The sequence below is a fragment of the Pantherophis guttatus genome, chromosome 17 (genome assembly GCF_059756535.1).
Source record: "Pantherophis guttatus breed Tessera chromosome 17, ASM5975653v1, whole genome shotgun sequence".
NCBI classification, from domain to species: domain Eukaryota; kingdom Metazoa; phylum Chordata; class Lepidosauria; order Squamata; family Colubridae; genus Pantherophis; species Pantherophis guttatus.
In genome coordinates, this window is record NC_142079.1 from 1,660,719 (window position 1) to 1,673,417 (window position 12,699).

At 47.9% G+C, this 12,699-nt stretch overlaps 2 protein-coding genes across 4 annotated transcripts in view; one reads left to right on the forward strand and one right to left on the reverse strand.

Annotated features, from left to right (window-relative positions):
* The window catches only part of TMEM120B (transmembrane protein 120B), a 32,162-nt gene that overhangs the window by 8,301 nt on the left and 11,162 nt on the right, over positions 1-12,699 (reverse strand). The window contains exon 1 of one of the 2 annotated variants that reach the window (XM_034428774.3): positions 2,455-3,403. The exons of the other annotated variant lie outside the window; for it this stretch is intronic. Within the exon in view, the coding sequence (XP_034284665.2) occupies positions 2,455-2,511 (57 nt within the window). The 5' untranslated portion in view covers positions 2,512-3,403. Of the gene's footprint in view, positions 1-2,454; positions 3,404-12,699 lie in introns of those variants that run through there. 2 annotated transcript variants of the gene reach the window in all.
* Positions 3,687-11,835, forward strand: MORN3 (MORN repeat containing 3). 2 transcript variants are annotated; one of them, XM_034428765.3, is made up of 6 exons: positions 3,687-3,896; positions 7,674-7,823; positions 7,922-8,079; positions 9,280-9,439; positions 10,947-11,131; positions 11,635-11,835. In XM_034428765.3, the coding sequence occupies exons 1-6, from the start codon at positions 3,806-3,808 to the stop codon at positions 11,731-11,733; spliced, it is 843 nt and encodes a 280-aa protein (XP_034284656.2). In that variant the 5' UTR covers positions 3,687-3,805; the 3' UTR covers positions 11,734-11,835. The 2 variants fall into 2 exon arrangements, with proteins under 2 accessions (XP_034284656.2, XP_034284657.1); XM_034428766.3 differs by lacking the exon at positions 3,687-3,896 and adding an exon at positions 5,867-6,027.

The following is a 12,699-nucleotide window of genomic DNA, read 5'->3' on the forward strand; positions in this document are numbered from 1 at the left end:
GCTTTTGTCAATCAGAGAAGCCGGGCAACCAGGAATTTTTTCCCCCCTAAAGAGGTCACTTTGTGAAGGACAAGTATCCGGTGGAACCCGGTGACAGGGCAAGCAGAGGGGGAGCCGCAAATGCCAGCTGCCAATCACCAACATCCTTTCAAATTTCAAAGGCCGTATCAAGTGTTATAGGGCAGGGGTCTCCAACCTTGGCAACTTTAAGATTTGTGGACTTCAACTCCCACAGGGCAGGGATCTCTAGGGCAGGAGTTGTAGGGCAGGGGTCTCCAACCTTGGCTACTTTTAAGACTTGTGGACTTCAACTCTCAGAGAGCAGGGGTCTCTAGGGTAGGGGTCTCCAACCTTGGAAGTTGTGGAGTTCTAGGGCAGGGGTCTCCAAACTTGGCAACTTTAAGACTTGTGGACTTCAACTCCCAGAGTTCCTAGCCAGTTCTAGGGCATTGTGGGAAATTCTTTAAGGATGAGCGGCCCAGGGACACCCTGCTATGCTCTAAAGTCCACCCCTAACCAGGACTTCAGGCAGAAGCTCCAATGGCCGGATTCGGATGGATCCCCAGGTGCAGGGACAGTTCCGGATCCCGTCAGATCTGTGGCTTCTTTGGGGGCTGAGGATGATTACGGATTCAGCTGCAAGGAAGGAAGGTTGCCACCAGCTGCAACCGGCCCCAATTAAGGATGCCATCGTCAAGAAATTAATTTTGTTTTAATTCTTTTTAATTTTTATACTGTATGTGTTTTAAATTTTGGCTGTTCACCGCCCTGAGTCCTTCGGGAGAAGGGCGGTATATAAATTTAAATAATAAATAAATAAATTTTGCATCTTGTACAAAAAAAAATGGACCTGTGATTTTCCTGCAACTGGGGACGTTTCTGGAAATTTGGAGGGGGAGAAGCTCACCCATTGGACTCTTAGCCACCCACCCATTCCAGGAACCTCAGAAACTCTGCCTGGCTGCAGCCCAACCTTGGCACGGATGCCCTGGTGATTGAAGATTAATCATTTCTAAAAAAAAATGTTCCTCCAGGGACGGAGAAAGAACAAGTGCAGAGAGTCCCGTGCTGCCCACCACAAATACAGGCAGTTCTCAACTTACGACAAAGTAACAAAGTTACAAAGTCACCGAGTAAAGGACTTATACGGCCATTTTTCACACTTATGACCACTGCATTCAAAATTCCGAGGCTTGGCAACTGGCATGTACTTATGACAGTTGCAATGTCCCGGAGAGGGGAGGGGGTGACGTGATCCCCTTCTGACAAGCAAAATCAGTGGGGAAGCCAAATTCACTTAACAACCCGGTTACTAACCGAACTGCAACGGTTCACTTAACTGCCGTGTCTAGAAAGGTCGTAAAATGGGGGCAAAGCTAACGTCACAAATGTCTCACTTAACAGCAGGAAATTTTGGGCTGCACGGTGGCCGTTAAGTCGAGGACTACCTGCAGCTGTAAGCCAGCAAAACCCACCCACGAAAGTTTCTGGGACTCTAAATCAGCTTTTTGGGAGAAAACAGCCTTCCAGCAACGCCCAAGCTCTTCCCCGAGCTGACCTGGCCAAGGTGCGTCCTTCATTCGTGGGCATTAAGTGGCACTTCCTGCTCCCTCCTATATTTTTGCAGTGGGTTAATCAGCAATTAACCTGGTTGTTCCCATTTGTTTCATTTCCAGGCCAAAAAACGTCCCCCCAAAAAACACTTTTCCCCCTCTTCCCACCGGGTCACATCTGGCTGCAGCTGCACCCCAACCCCCCCCTTCTGGGCCTACAGAAGGTTGAGTCCGGGAAGCGCTTTCAAGCCAGCTCCTCTGTCTGTCTGTGTGTGTGTGTGTGTGTGTGTAGGGCAATCCTGCCTCCCCCTCCCCATAATCTCTGCAAGGACCCCCTAAAAAAATAATCCCACCCCCTCCCTTATATGCAACTCAACCGATTGCTTTGAGCTTCCTTTAAAGCCCACTCTCAGAACTCCAACCCAGGCAGGGGGCTTGGCCTTCATCTGCCGGCTAAGGATGATGGGTGTGGGAGTCAGCTGAACTCCAGCTGTTTCCCCACCCCCACCCCCACCCCCACCAAGAGGAATTGGGGGCAAATCTCAACCTTTTCAGCTCTTCTCTTCTGCAGCATTCAAAGGGTCCCGGAGCTGGCTGGCTGCCCCCTCATTGTAGAGGGAGGGGAGGGGAGGGGTCGGGGGAGGAGAGAGAGCACCAAAACCCCTCATCCACACCCACCCACCCGATTTTCTGCCAAGGCTGCCCTGCCCTGCTTTCCAAGGCCAGGCAAAAATGACGCAGGGCAGGGCTCGGGGCTGGGTCGCTGGAGGGGAAAGTTGGGTGGAGTTGGGGGAGCCCCCTCCCCAAGCGAGGGTCTGGGGGCGCCCCTTGCAAAGAGAAGCCGGGGGGGGGGAGAAGCAGGGACCCCTCTCCATCCCCCCCCCACCCATCCCAGCCTTACCTGGAGCTGGTGGAAGTCGTCCTGCAGCTCCTGCCAGGCGTCCAGGGCGTTCTGCATGGCGCGGGGCTGAGACCCCCACCAGGACCCCCCACCCGCAGCGCGATGAATGAGCAGGCCCCGCCCCCGGCCACGCCCTCTCGCCGCACCGCAAAGGTTAATTCATTGCCGCTGCTGCTGCTTCTCCCAGGGGAGCGCCCGACGGCGCAGGCGCGTCTCCTCCGCCTCCCTCGCCCCGCCTTCTCGGTTCCGATTGGCTGAAACTCAGACAAGATCTTTCTTTTTTTTTTTCCCCGACCCCGCCCTTGGCCGCGCCCCCGAAGGAGGCCACGAGCCCCGCCCGCCCCGGTTTAACCCTTCGCTCGCCGGGGAAGGGAAGGGAAAGGAAAGGAAAGGAAAGGAAAGGAAAATGAACCAGAAAGAAGGAAAGGAAAGGAGAAGAGAGGAAAGGAAGGAAAGAAAGGAAAGAAAGAAAGAAAAGAAAAGTGAAACAGAAAAGTGGAGGGGAGGGTAGAGGAGAGGAGAGGGACAAGAAGGGAGGGAAAGGAAAGGAAAATGAACCAGAAAGAAGGAAAGGAAAGGAGAGGAAAGAAAGGAAAAATGAAATGGAAAGGAGGAGAGGGGACAGGAAGAAAGGAAAGGAAAGAGGGAGAAATGAAAAGGAAACGGGAAGGAAACGGAAAGAAGGAAGGAAAAGGAAAAGAAAAAAGGAAAGAAAAATGAAATGGAATGGAAAGGAGGAGAGGGGAGGAGAGGGGAGGAAGAAAGGGAGGGGAGGGAAAGGAAAGAAAGGAAAAATGAAACAAAAAGAAGGAGGGAAAGGAAAGGAAACTGAACTAGAAAGGAAAGGAAAGGAGAAAAGAGGAGAGGAAGAAAGAAAGGAAAAATGAATCGGAAAGGAAGAGAGGGGACAGGAAGATAGGAAAGGAAAGTGGGAGGGAGGAAAGGAAATGGAAAGGAAACGGAAAGAAGGAAAGGAAAAGAAAAAAGAAAGGGAAATGAAATGGAAAGAAGGAAAGGAGAAGGGAGGAGAGGAGAGGAGAGGAAAGGAAATTATTTGCAGCCACCAGATGTGCACACAAGGTGCCTTGAACTCCTTGGCTTGGAGATTTCCCCCCTTTTGGCTTGCAGCTCCATTGCCCAGGTTGAAGCTCTGATCGGGGCCAACCAGCAGCCCCGTCTGCATTGCAAAGCTAGGGGAGCCCTGCGCTGTGGCCCTTGGGAAGCTGCCGTTCGTCAGAAAGCCCTCTGGGGGGCAGGAAACTTTCAGGATTGGGCTGCCTTGTGGCTCTGCTGTGTTGCTATGGCCACTTCTCTCTTGCCACAGAAGCTTCGGTGTCTGGGCTGAGCATAGATGACCGCACCAGGGCCCTGCGGTCCCACCGGGACAGACCCCCTCAGTGCCTTGGATTGGAGCCCCCTGAGCTTACAATGGCAGATCCAAGGTGGGCCTCTATTTTTATCTTTATTTCTTTGCCGTCTTTTCCTCTTGGAAACTTTTGTCCGTAAAAGTTCCCAGGGGCTTGTAAGTCGTTTCCTCTGGTGGATTTCTAATGGAAAGGACATGGCAAGAGAGATGGCAAGAGCCTTGGTAGTACAGTGGTCTAAGGCACCCTGTTATTAAGCTGGTTATTAAGACCAGCTGCCAGTAATCTCGCCAAGGCTCAAGGTTGACTCAGCCTTCCATCCTTTCTAAGGTAGGTTAAATGAGGACCCAGTTTGTGGGGGCAATAAGCTGACTTTGTATAAATATACAAAAGGATGAAGGCTATTGCTTAATGCATTGTAAGCCGCCCTGAGTCTCCGGAGAAGGGCGGCAGATAAATCAAATTTTTAAAAAAAAGTGCTGTGAAAGAGGGGAATAGAGTTTTTAATTTTGTGTTCATTTATTTGTTTTGTCCTGTTTATGTAGTATATATTAGAGGTGGAGACCAATGGTGAAATCCAATTTTTTTTTTACTACCGGTTCTGTGGGCGTGGTGTGGCTTGGGGGGGCGTGGCAGGGGAAGGATACTGCAAAATCCCCATTCCCTCCCCACTCCAGGGGAAGAATACTGCAAAATCTCCATTCCCACCCCACTCCAGGGGAAGGATACTGCAAAATCTCCATTCCCTCCTCAGCCAGAGGTGGCATTTGCCGGTTCTCCAAACTGCTCAAAATTTCCGCTACCAGTTCTCCAGAACCTGTCAGAACCTGCTGGATTTCACCCCTGGTGGAGACCCTTTGAGAGCTGCATGCAGCAAAATTTCATTTTGATATATGCCGATTAGTGTACATTTCAAAGTGACAATTAAGTTATTCTAAGTCTTAAGTCTAGAGAAGATGCCTGCAATTTTGCTTCCAGGATTGTTATACGCGTAAGAAAGAGTTTGGTAGCAGCTTTTGGAAACCAGAAAAAGGTTCATTTTATGCCTTTTTAAGGCCTTTTGTTATTCTGAAGAAGGGTGCCAAATCTCTTCTGGTTTTTGGCTCTCCCAGTTCTCTATGATATGATTAGGGGTAAGTTTTTTAAAGGCTGAGCCAGGTTATCCGCTCTCGCCTGCAAGATTCCAGAGCAGAGTTTCTCAACCATGGCCACTTTAAAATGTATGGACTTCATTTCCAAAATTTCCTCAGCCATGTGGACTTCAACTCCCAGAATTCCCCAGCCATGTGGACTTCAACTCCCAGAATTCCCTAACTATGTAGACTTCAACTCCCAGAATTCTGTAGCCATGCGGACTTCAACTCCCAGAATTCTCCAACCATCTGGACTTCAACTCCCAGAATTCTCCAACCATCTGGACTTCAACTCCCAGAATTCTGCAGCTATGTGGATTTCAACTCCCAGAATCCCCTAGCCATGTGGACTTCAACTCCCAGAATTCTGTAGCCATGTGGACTTCAACTCCCAGAATCCCCTAGCCATGCGGACTTCAACTCCCAGAATTCTGCAGCTATGTGGATTTCAACTCCCAGAATCCCCTAGCCATGTGGACTTCAACTCCCAGAATTCTGTAGCCATGTGGACTTCAACTCCCAGAATTCTGTAGCCATGTGGACCTGACCTCCCAGAATTTCCTGGCTGGGGAATTCTGGGAATTGAAGTCTTCCAGGCTTAAAAGGTTGGAGACCAAGGTTGGAGACCCCTGATCTAGGGCACCACATCAATAGAGAAGAAGTAGCTCGGAGTGGTGGTTCCTGAGATTCTGAAGAGCCATCCGAGAGTTGGAAGAAAGCCATGGAAGGGGGATGAAGGATGGGCTGAGGGGGTCTGGCTGGCCGGCCTCCCTCCCTGCGAAGGTGGGCTGCATCAGCATCAGCAGCATCCATCCAGGTGTGCTGGAACTGGAAGATGCGGGCAGGGCTGGCCGGAGATCTCCTGGGAGATCCGTGCCTCATCATAAGGGCAGCCTCTTGATGTCGTGATGACCTCAGGGGCCTGGCCAGGATCCCTCAGCCCTGCTCCACGGAAGGGCCACACCAGCAGGGCTGCTTCGGGGACGGTGGGGACAAGGGAGGAGAAGCAGAAGGAACATCCCCTCGGCATCACCTCCGCTCCCAGGTGTCAAGAACAGCAACACGAGCCTGGACAGGTAACTCAGTTTGGGGTGGGGCTGAGATGCCGATTCCTTCTCCAACCGGAGTCACCGATGGTGCCAAAGTGATGGAGAGGTGGGCTTGACGAGGTTGGACTCGGTGGGTTGGCCCCTACCTGGGCATGGCGGTTTATGAACCAAGGCTGATTAGGGCGCGGTGCCCATCCAGCCAAAGGGGGGGGCTCATCTCAGCCCCCATGGCGGAAGAGCCGAGAGCTTAGAGCACGAGTGAATCAGGGCAGGTGACATCATTCAAACTTCATCCGAAATTATGCTGGCCAAAGGCCACCAGGGGCCCGTGGCTGTGTGGTTATACGGGACACCCTTTCCCACAGGGGGCGTGGTTGGCTGCCTGTGGGTAATTGAAGAGAACTCTGCACATGTTCAGAAGCGGTCTTGTTCCCCTCTGATTGGAGAACCGTGGAATACCTGGCTAGGGTGGCTCAGTGGCTAAGACGCTTAGCTTGTCGATCAGAAAGGTCGGCAGTTCGGCGGTTCGAATCCCTGGTATAGGTCTCCTGAGTGAGCAGGGGGTTGGACTAGATGACCTCCAAGGTCCCTTCCAGCTCTTTTACTGAATAAGCTGCTCCATATGAGAAGCCTTTCAATGCCTCTTTCCTCATTAAGGCTGCAATAACTTTTTCTTTTCTTTTTTTCCCCTTCCTTTTTCTTTCTTTCCTTCCTTCCCTTTCTTTTTCTCCTTCCTTCCTTCTTTTTTCTTTCTTTCTTTTTCTTTTTCTTTCCTTCCTTCTTTTTTTTTCTTTTTCCTTCCTTTCTTGCTTCCTTCTTTCTTTTTCTTTTCTTCCTTCCTTTTTCTTCTTTTTTCCTTCCTTCCTTCCTTCCTTCCTTCCTTCCTTCCTTCCTTCCTTCCTTCCTTCTTTCTTTAAACCTCCTTTCCCATTTTGACTCCATTTAGGGGGCGCCGAGCCCTCCAATCGGATTGCCAGCCCCACATTACCTGTCCTCTTGCTTTATTTTTAACGTCACCTTTACTTTTTGTATTCCCTTTTTATTATGCTGTAGGCTTTTCAGAGTGGCTGTAACGGTAAGGTGGGCAGCACATAAATTTAATAAATAGAGCCTTGGTAGTACAGGGGTTTAAGGCACCCTGTTATTAAGCTTATTAAGACCAGCTGCCTGCAATTACTGCAGGGTTCGAATCTCGCCAAGGCTCAAGGTTGACTCAGCCTTCCATCCTTTCTAAGGTAGGTAAAATGAGGACCCAGTTTGTGGGGGCAATAAGCTGACTTTGTATAAATATACAAAAGTATGAAGGCTATTGCTTAATGCATTTTAAGCCGCCCTGAATCTTGGAGAAGAGCGGCATATAAATCAAATTTAAAAAAAAAAGAAAAGAAAGAGAAAGAAAGAAGGAAGGAAGGAAGGAAGGAAGGAAGAAAGAAAGAAAGAAAGAAAGAGAAGCTGACTTTGTATAAATATACAAAAGAATGAAGGCTATTGCTTAACGCATTGTAAGCCGCCCTGAGTCTCCGGAGAAGGGCGGCATATAAATCAAATTAAAAAAAAAATAAAAAAAAATAATGCATAAATTCAGGGCTGGGCCCTTCACCTCCGGGCTCCAGGCGATGGCTCCGTCTCTCTCACTCTCTCTCTCTCTCTTTCTCCTCCTTTCTCGGCTCCAGACGAGATGCCCTTCGTCAAATACCCCCGAAGAGTTGACCCCCTTTGGCACGAATGGGATCGGAAGGCGCAGAAGTGCGGGTTGAGGCACACGGTTTATGCTGTCAACGGAGACCGCTACATTGGGGAATGGCTGGACAATGTCAAACACGGTAAAAAGGGAAAGGGGAAGAGCGCAGCTGCCGTCCACCACATCTCACCTGCAATTTTGTTAACTAGCTCAATTTTTTCGCCTGATGAACCATGGCAGGCAAAGGAACACAAATATGGAAAAAATCCGGAGCGATCTACAGCGGAGACTGGAAATTCGGAAAACGGGACGGCTTCGGGACTTACAGTATTCCAGACCCCGTGACAAAAGATTATAAGAAAGTATATTCCGGCTGGTGGAAAAATGACAAAATGTGGGTGAGTTTATTTGCTTTTTACTATATTTTTCGGTGTATAAAACGCACCAGAGTAGAAGACGCACCTACCTTTTTTGGTGAGGAAAAGAAGAAAAAAGAAATCTCCCTCTGCCTCTGCGCAATTTTGTCTCGTTGCAGCAAAAACAGCAAACAGCCTGCTTTACTTTCATTTTCGTTTTCAGCATAGCTTGATTAGCACAAGGAAAAAAAAAAATCTGCTCCCAGCAATTTACCTCTTTGCAGCAAGCAGCAGAGCTCTGCGCAAAACAGCTGAGAGTCGGGAGGCCGATCCAATCAACTTGTGCTAATTAGGCTGTGCTGAAGCTGAAAGGAGCTTTTTTTTCTTGCTGTTTGCTTGCAAGGAGGTAAACTGCTGAGAGGCAGAGGCCAAAGGGTGGGGGCCAGTGGGTGGGTGGGGCTACATTCGGTGTATAAGACGCACCTAAATTTTCACCCCCTTTTAGGGGGGAAAAAGGTGCGTCTTATACACCGAAAAATACGGTAAATGGGCCAGGGTTTCACTTTGAGGGTATGTGTGTGTGTGGAGTGTGACGGGAGAGTGGAATTATTTCACTGGACAACCACAGACATTTTAGAGTAACTATGTGGAGGAAACCATAGTTTGTTATTTATAAAATGGGATGTTATAGGTGGTTTGTTTGATGTTCTAGCCTGGTTTATTTCTGTCTTCTTTGGATGGCCATTCCCAAATATCTCCAAAGTGAGCTATTCCCCACAAAAAAAGAAGATAAACTAGGAACGCCGTTCCTCACTTACAAGACCGACAAATCATGGTTTAAATAAACTATGGTATGACACGTGAAGCAAACTCTAGAAGGGCTGCTTCTAAGTAGAAAGTCTTCAACTCCCAGAATTCCCTAGTTAGCGTGACTGCCTCTAAAGCAGGATGTCTAATCTTGGCAACTTTAAGACTTGTGGACTTCAACTCCCAGAATTCCCCAGTTAGGCTAACTGGGGAATTCTGGGAGTTGAAGTCCACAAGTCTTAAAAGTTGCAAGATTGGACACCCCGGGATCATAAATATTTTGCACGGAGCATTAAGAGCATTAAAGAACTGAGGAACTGGTAGAGACGTGGCCCTTTCTGAATCGGATTTAACCATGATTGATCCCCTCCTGTGTCATTCCACATCCGAAAAGAGTCAGCCATTCCTCTCATCTGAATTCTTTCACCCTTCCAGGGCTACGGAGTCAAGTTCTACTCCGAGGGAGAGTATTACGAGGGCGAATGGGCCTGGGGGAAGCGACACGGCTGGGGGCGGATGTACTACAAAGACGGGGCCATCTACGAAGGCCAGTGGTCCGAAGACCAGCCCGGCGGTCAAGGGATGTTCCGCTGTAGTAAGTGTCCAACTTGGCTGCGTTGATGGCCTGATTTTAAATAGGATGTGAGAAAGACTTTGGGAGCAAAAGAAGAGAGGCCACCAAAAGAATTGTCAGATAAAAAGACTGCGCAGCGACGATCGTAAGCATGAAACAGTTTGCCAAGCAGCTGAATTGTGATCACCTGACCGTGGGGGGTGGGGTGGGGGGGTATGCCGGATAGGTCGTTAAGTGTGAAAACCGGTCGTAAGATCCATTTTTCAGTACCGTTGAACGGTCACTAAATGGGAACAAGGAGAAGTCCGAAGCCTCGGGTTTTGAAATATCGTTTTATATTTTAATAATGGGAATAGCAGTATCTGGAGCTTTATTGGGGTTCAGGGAGGGGGTATATTATGGGGGGGGATGGAGTTCATCCCATTGGCCTCTCAGCTCTTGGCACCTCGATGGAAACCAGCGTTTAATTTCTAAAAGAAGAATCCCTTTGCCAAGTTTTATAAAATTCCGGACGGGAGGGCCCCCCCGTCTCCCTTCGCTAAAGATTTTCAACCTTTTTCAAGGTTTTTTGCAAAGGCATTCCGAAATGGAGCGTCTCTTATCACCTCCGCTGAATTTTTCCTTAGGCTAAAATTAGCTCGCTGGGGTTTAATTTTATCGGCCTTGGCAGTTGCCAATGTCCTCCAGGCTGCCAGTGGTAGGAGTCACGGGGTTGGCAAGCCTCCTGTTTGGGATTACGATGAAAGTGTTGTCAAAGACCATCCTGGCTACATGCTCGCAACCTGACACTGGCCATTAATGCAGGTTTGACTTACTTCACTGTGACAGAAAGGCCGGAGAACGGGAGAGGCTGCCCTGCGATCTGATTTTCTCACTATAAAAACATTCTCCTGGACCCAAATCTGGGCAAATCTGTTTTATTTCCCTCCCAGGGCAGCTGATTAATCTACCGTTCTCATAAACCCTCTTTAGCATCGTGTTTTGGGTTCTTAAACAACTTTACCTCTCAGGATGTTAACTCATCCTGAGTTAAACAACTCAGGATGATAAGAACCTCTGCACGAAAGAGGAAAGGGAACAGATTATTTTTTAAAAAATTCGGCATTGACAAGTTCACCATCGGTCAATTGCAAAAGGCAGCTTGACTCGGACCAGCTTAAATCCCGCGAACACTTAAAACTATTGAACATCAACACCGGCCTATCTGCCTTGGGAAGGACTTGAAAAGTAGATAAAAAATGCCAAATCCAGCCTGAACATCTGGCTGACTGTGCAGTGAGCCGCAATAATGAAGAGAGTTAAACTTATTCTACATTTTAAAAATGGGGGAGTCTCAACCAAGGCTACTTTGCCTTCAGTACTAAGTTTGGGGCATCCGAGCGATACTTTCTGGCGTTTCTCGGCTCCGTCCACAACCTAAATTAAAAAAAGGGATTTTTTGGGAGGGCAATCACGAAAATCAACTGTTTTTTTCTTTCTCCTTTTTCAAATGAAAACACGGCTCCCTCTCTCTCTCTCTCCGTCGCAGAAAATGAAAACCGCTACGAAGGTTCATGGAAAGACGGAAAGAAGCACGGCCCGGGAAAATTTATCTACCTAGATACCGGCCAGCTCTACGAAGGTTACTGGGTGGCAGACATACCGAAGTGTGGCACCATGATTGATTTTGGCCGGGACGAAGCTCCGATGCCCACTATATATCCCATCCCCAAGGTAAATCGCAGTCCGTGTGAACTCAGTTTCCCGAGTTGCTTCTTCCTAGGAGTTTTGGTCTTAAGGTTAAAACAATCTTCCTCAACGTTGCCCGCTTTAAGATGGGTGGACTTCAACTCCCAGATTTCCCCAGCCGGTCATGCTTAGAACTCAGCTAATAAATCCTTGCCGATAAATTAGTTCATAAACACCTTAGTTTCATTACCCAACTAGGTAACATCATCAGAGTGGGGTTCGCTCCCTGTTTATATACAGGCAGCCATTGACTTACAAGCATCGTTTAGCGACTGTTCAAAGTTTACAGTGTACGGCTTTTTCCTGCCACATTTGTTAAGTGAGTTATAAAATGTAAGACAGTTGTTCAGTGAATCCGGGCTGCAAACGAATCAAATTTTTTAAAAAACAAAAAACAAAAAATATATAATAGCTTTGACAGCAGAAATTGGTCCTTTGAGTGGATCAAGTAAATGCTTCTTCTTTTTTTTTTTCCTTTTTCTTTCCAGGTTGAACTGGCGGATCCAGACGGAGTCATCGAAGAAGCTGTTCTGATATTACAAAACGCCGAAATATTCACTTTTCAGCCCCAGAAAGAACGGGGATGATTTTAATCCTGCAGACATTTTCTCCGGTCAAAGTTGCTTTTTAACGGAAAGGACTCTCTCTCTGATGGATGCCATTCCTTGGAATATATTATCCTGGCTGTCTTTGGGCCTTTTCCTTGGTTATTTTTTTCCCGTAGGCGGGGCAGTTTAGCAGCTGAAATGGAGGGATGGATAGGAGACCAAGAGGAGATTCTGGGCTAATTGAACCCCAAAGGTCTCTGGATTGATTATGGCCATAAAGGAGTGCAGACAGTCATCCACTTACGACAATGGGAACTAGAATTTCCATGGCTAAGCAAAGCGATGGTTAAGTGATTCGCGCCTGATTTTTTTTCTGACCTCTTTTGCCACGGTGGTGAAATGGACCACGGCAGCTGTAAACTGAATCATGCGGTCCTTAAGTGAATCTGGCTTTCCCCATTGACGTTGCTGGTCGGAAGCCAGCTGGGAAGGTCCCAAATAGAGATCACGTGACCCCGGGATGGTACAGCCATTTTAAATACCTGTTGATTGCCAAGCAGCTGAATTTTGATTATATGGGGATGCTGCAATGGTCCTAAGTGTGAGAACCGGTCGTAAGTCATTTTTTTTTTCTCAGCAGCATTGTAAAAACTGCTTAAGTCTAACATATACTCCAAGCCACCATTTCAAGAGCCTTTAAAAAATGTTGGAGCTTGTATTATTATTATTATTACTCTTTTTTTAGGTCAACCAACCTCAAATTTATCACTATTAGAAAATCACAGCCTGCGTGGGTGTTAAAAAAAAACCCCGAGATCAAAATCCATCCGGCCAAAATGTGAAGTTCTGCCTGAGTGAAACCGGTTAGGAATGAATCTCTACAGCGGTGCTAAATATTTTGCTTCCCCCCAACCTCAAGGGTTCAAAATCAGCAGTCAAAAAAAACAAACAAAAAAAACACCTCAACACGCTTTCCCGAAAAGTTCACCTACGGGAAGAGAAGCA

Bases quoted from the DNA above. Each gene is read 5' to 3' on its own strand.
- MORN3 (XM_034428765.3), top strand. From the start codon at position 3,806: ATGACCGCACCAGGGCCCTGCGGTCCCACCGGGACAGACCCCCTCAGT. The intron at 7,824-7,921 runs GTAAAAAGGGAA...GAACCATGGCAG, and splicing joins GCTGGACAATGTCAAACACG to GCAAAGGAACACAAATATGG. The intron at 8,080-9,279 runs GTGAGTTTATTT...TCACCCTTCCAG, and splicing joins GGAAAAATGACAAAATGTGG to GGCTACGGAGTCAAGTTCTA.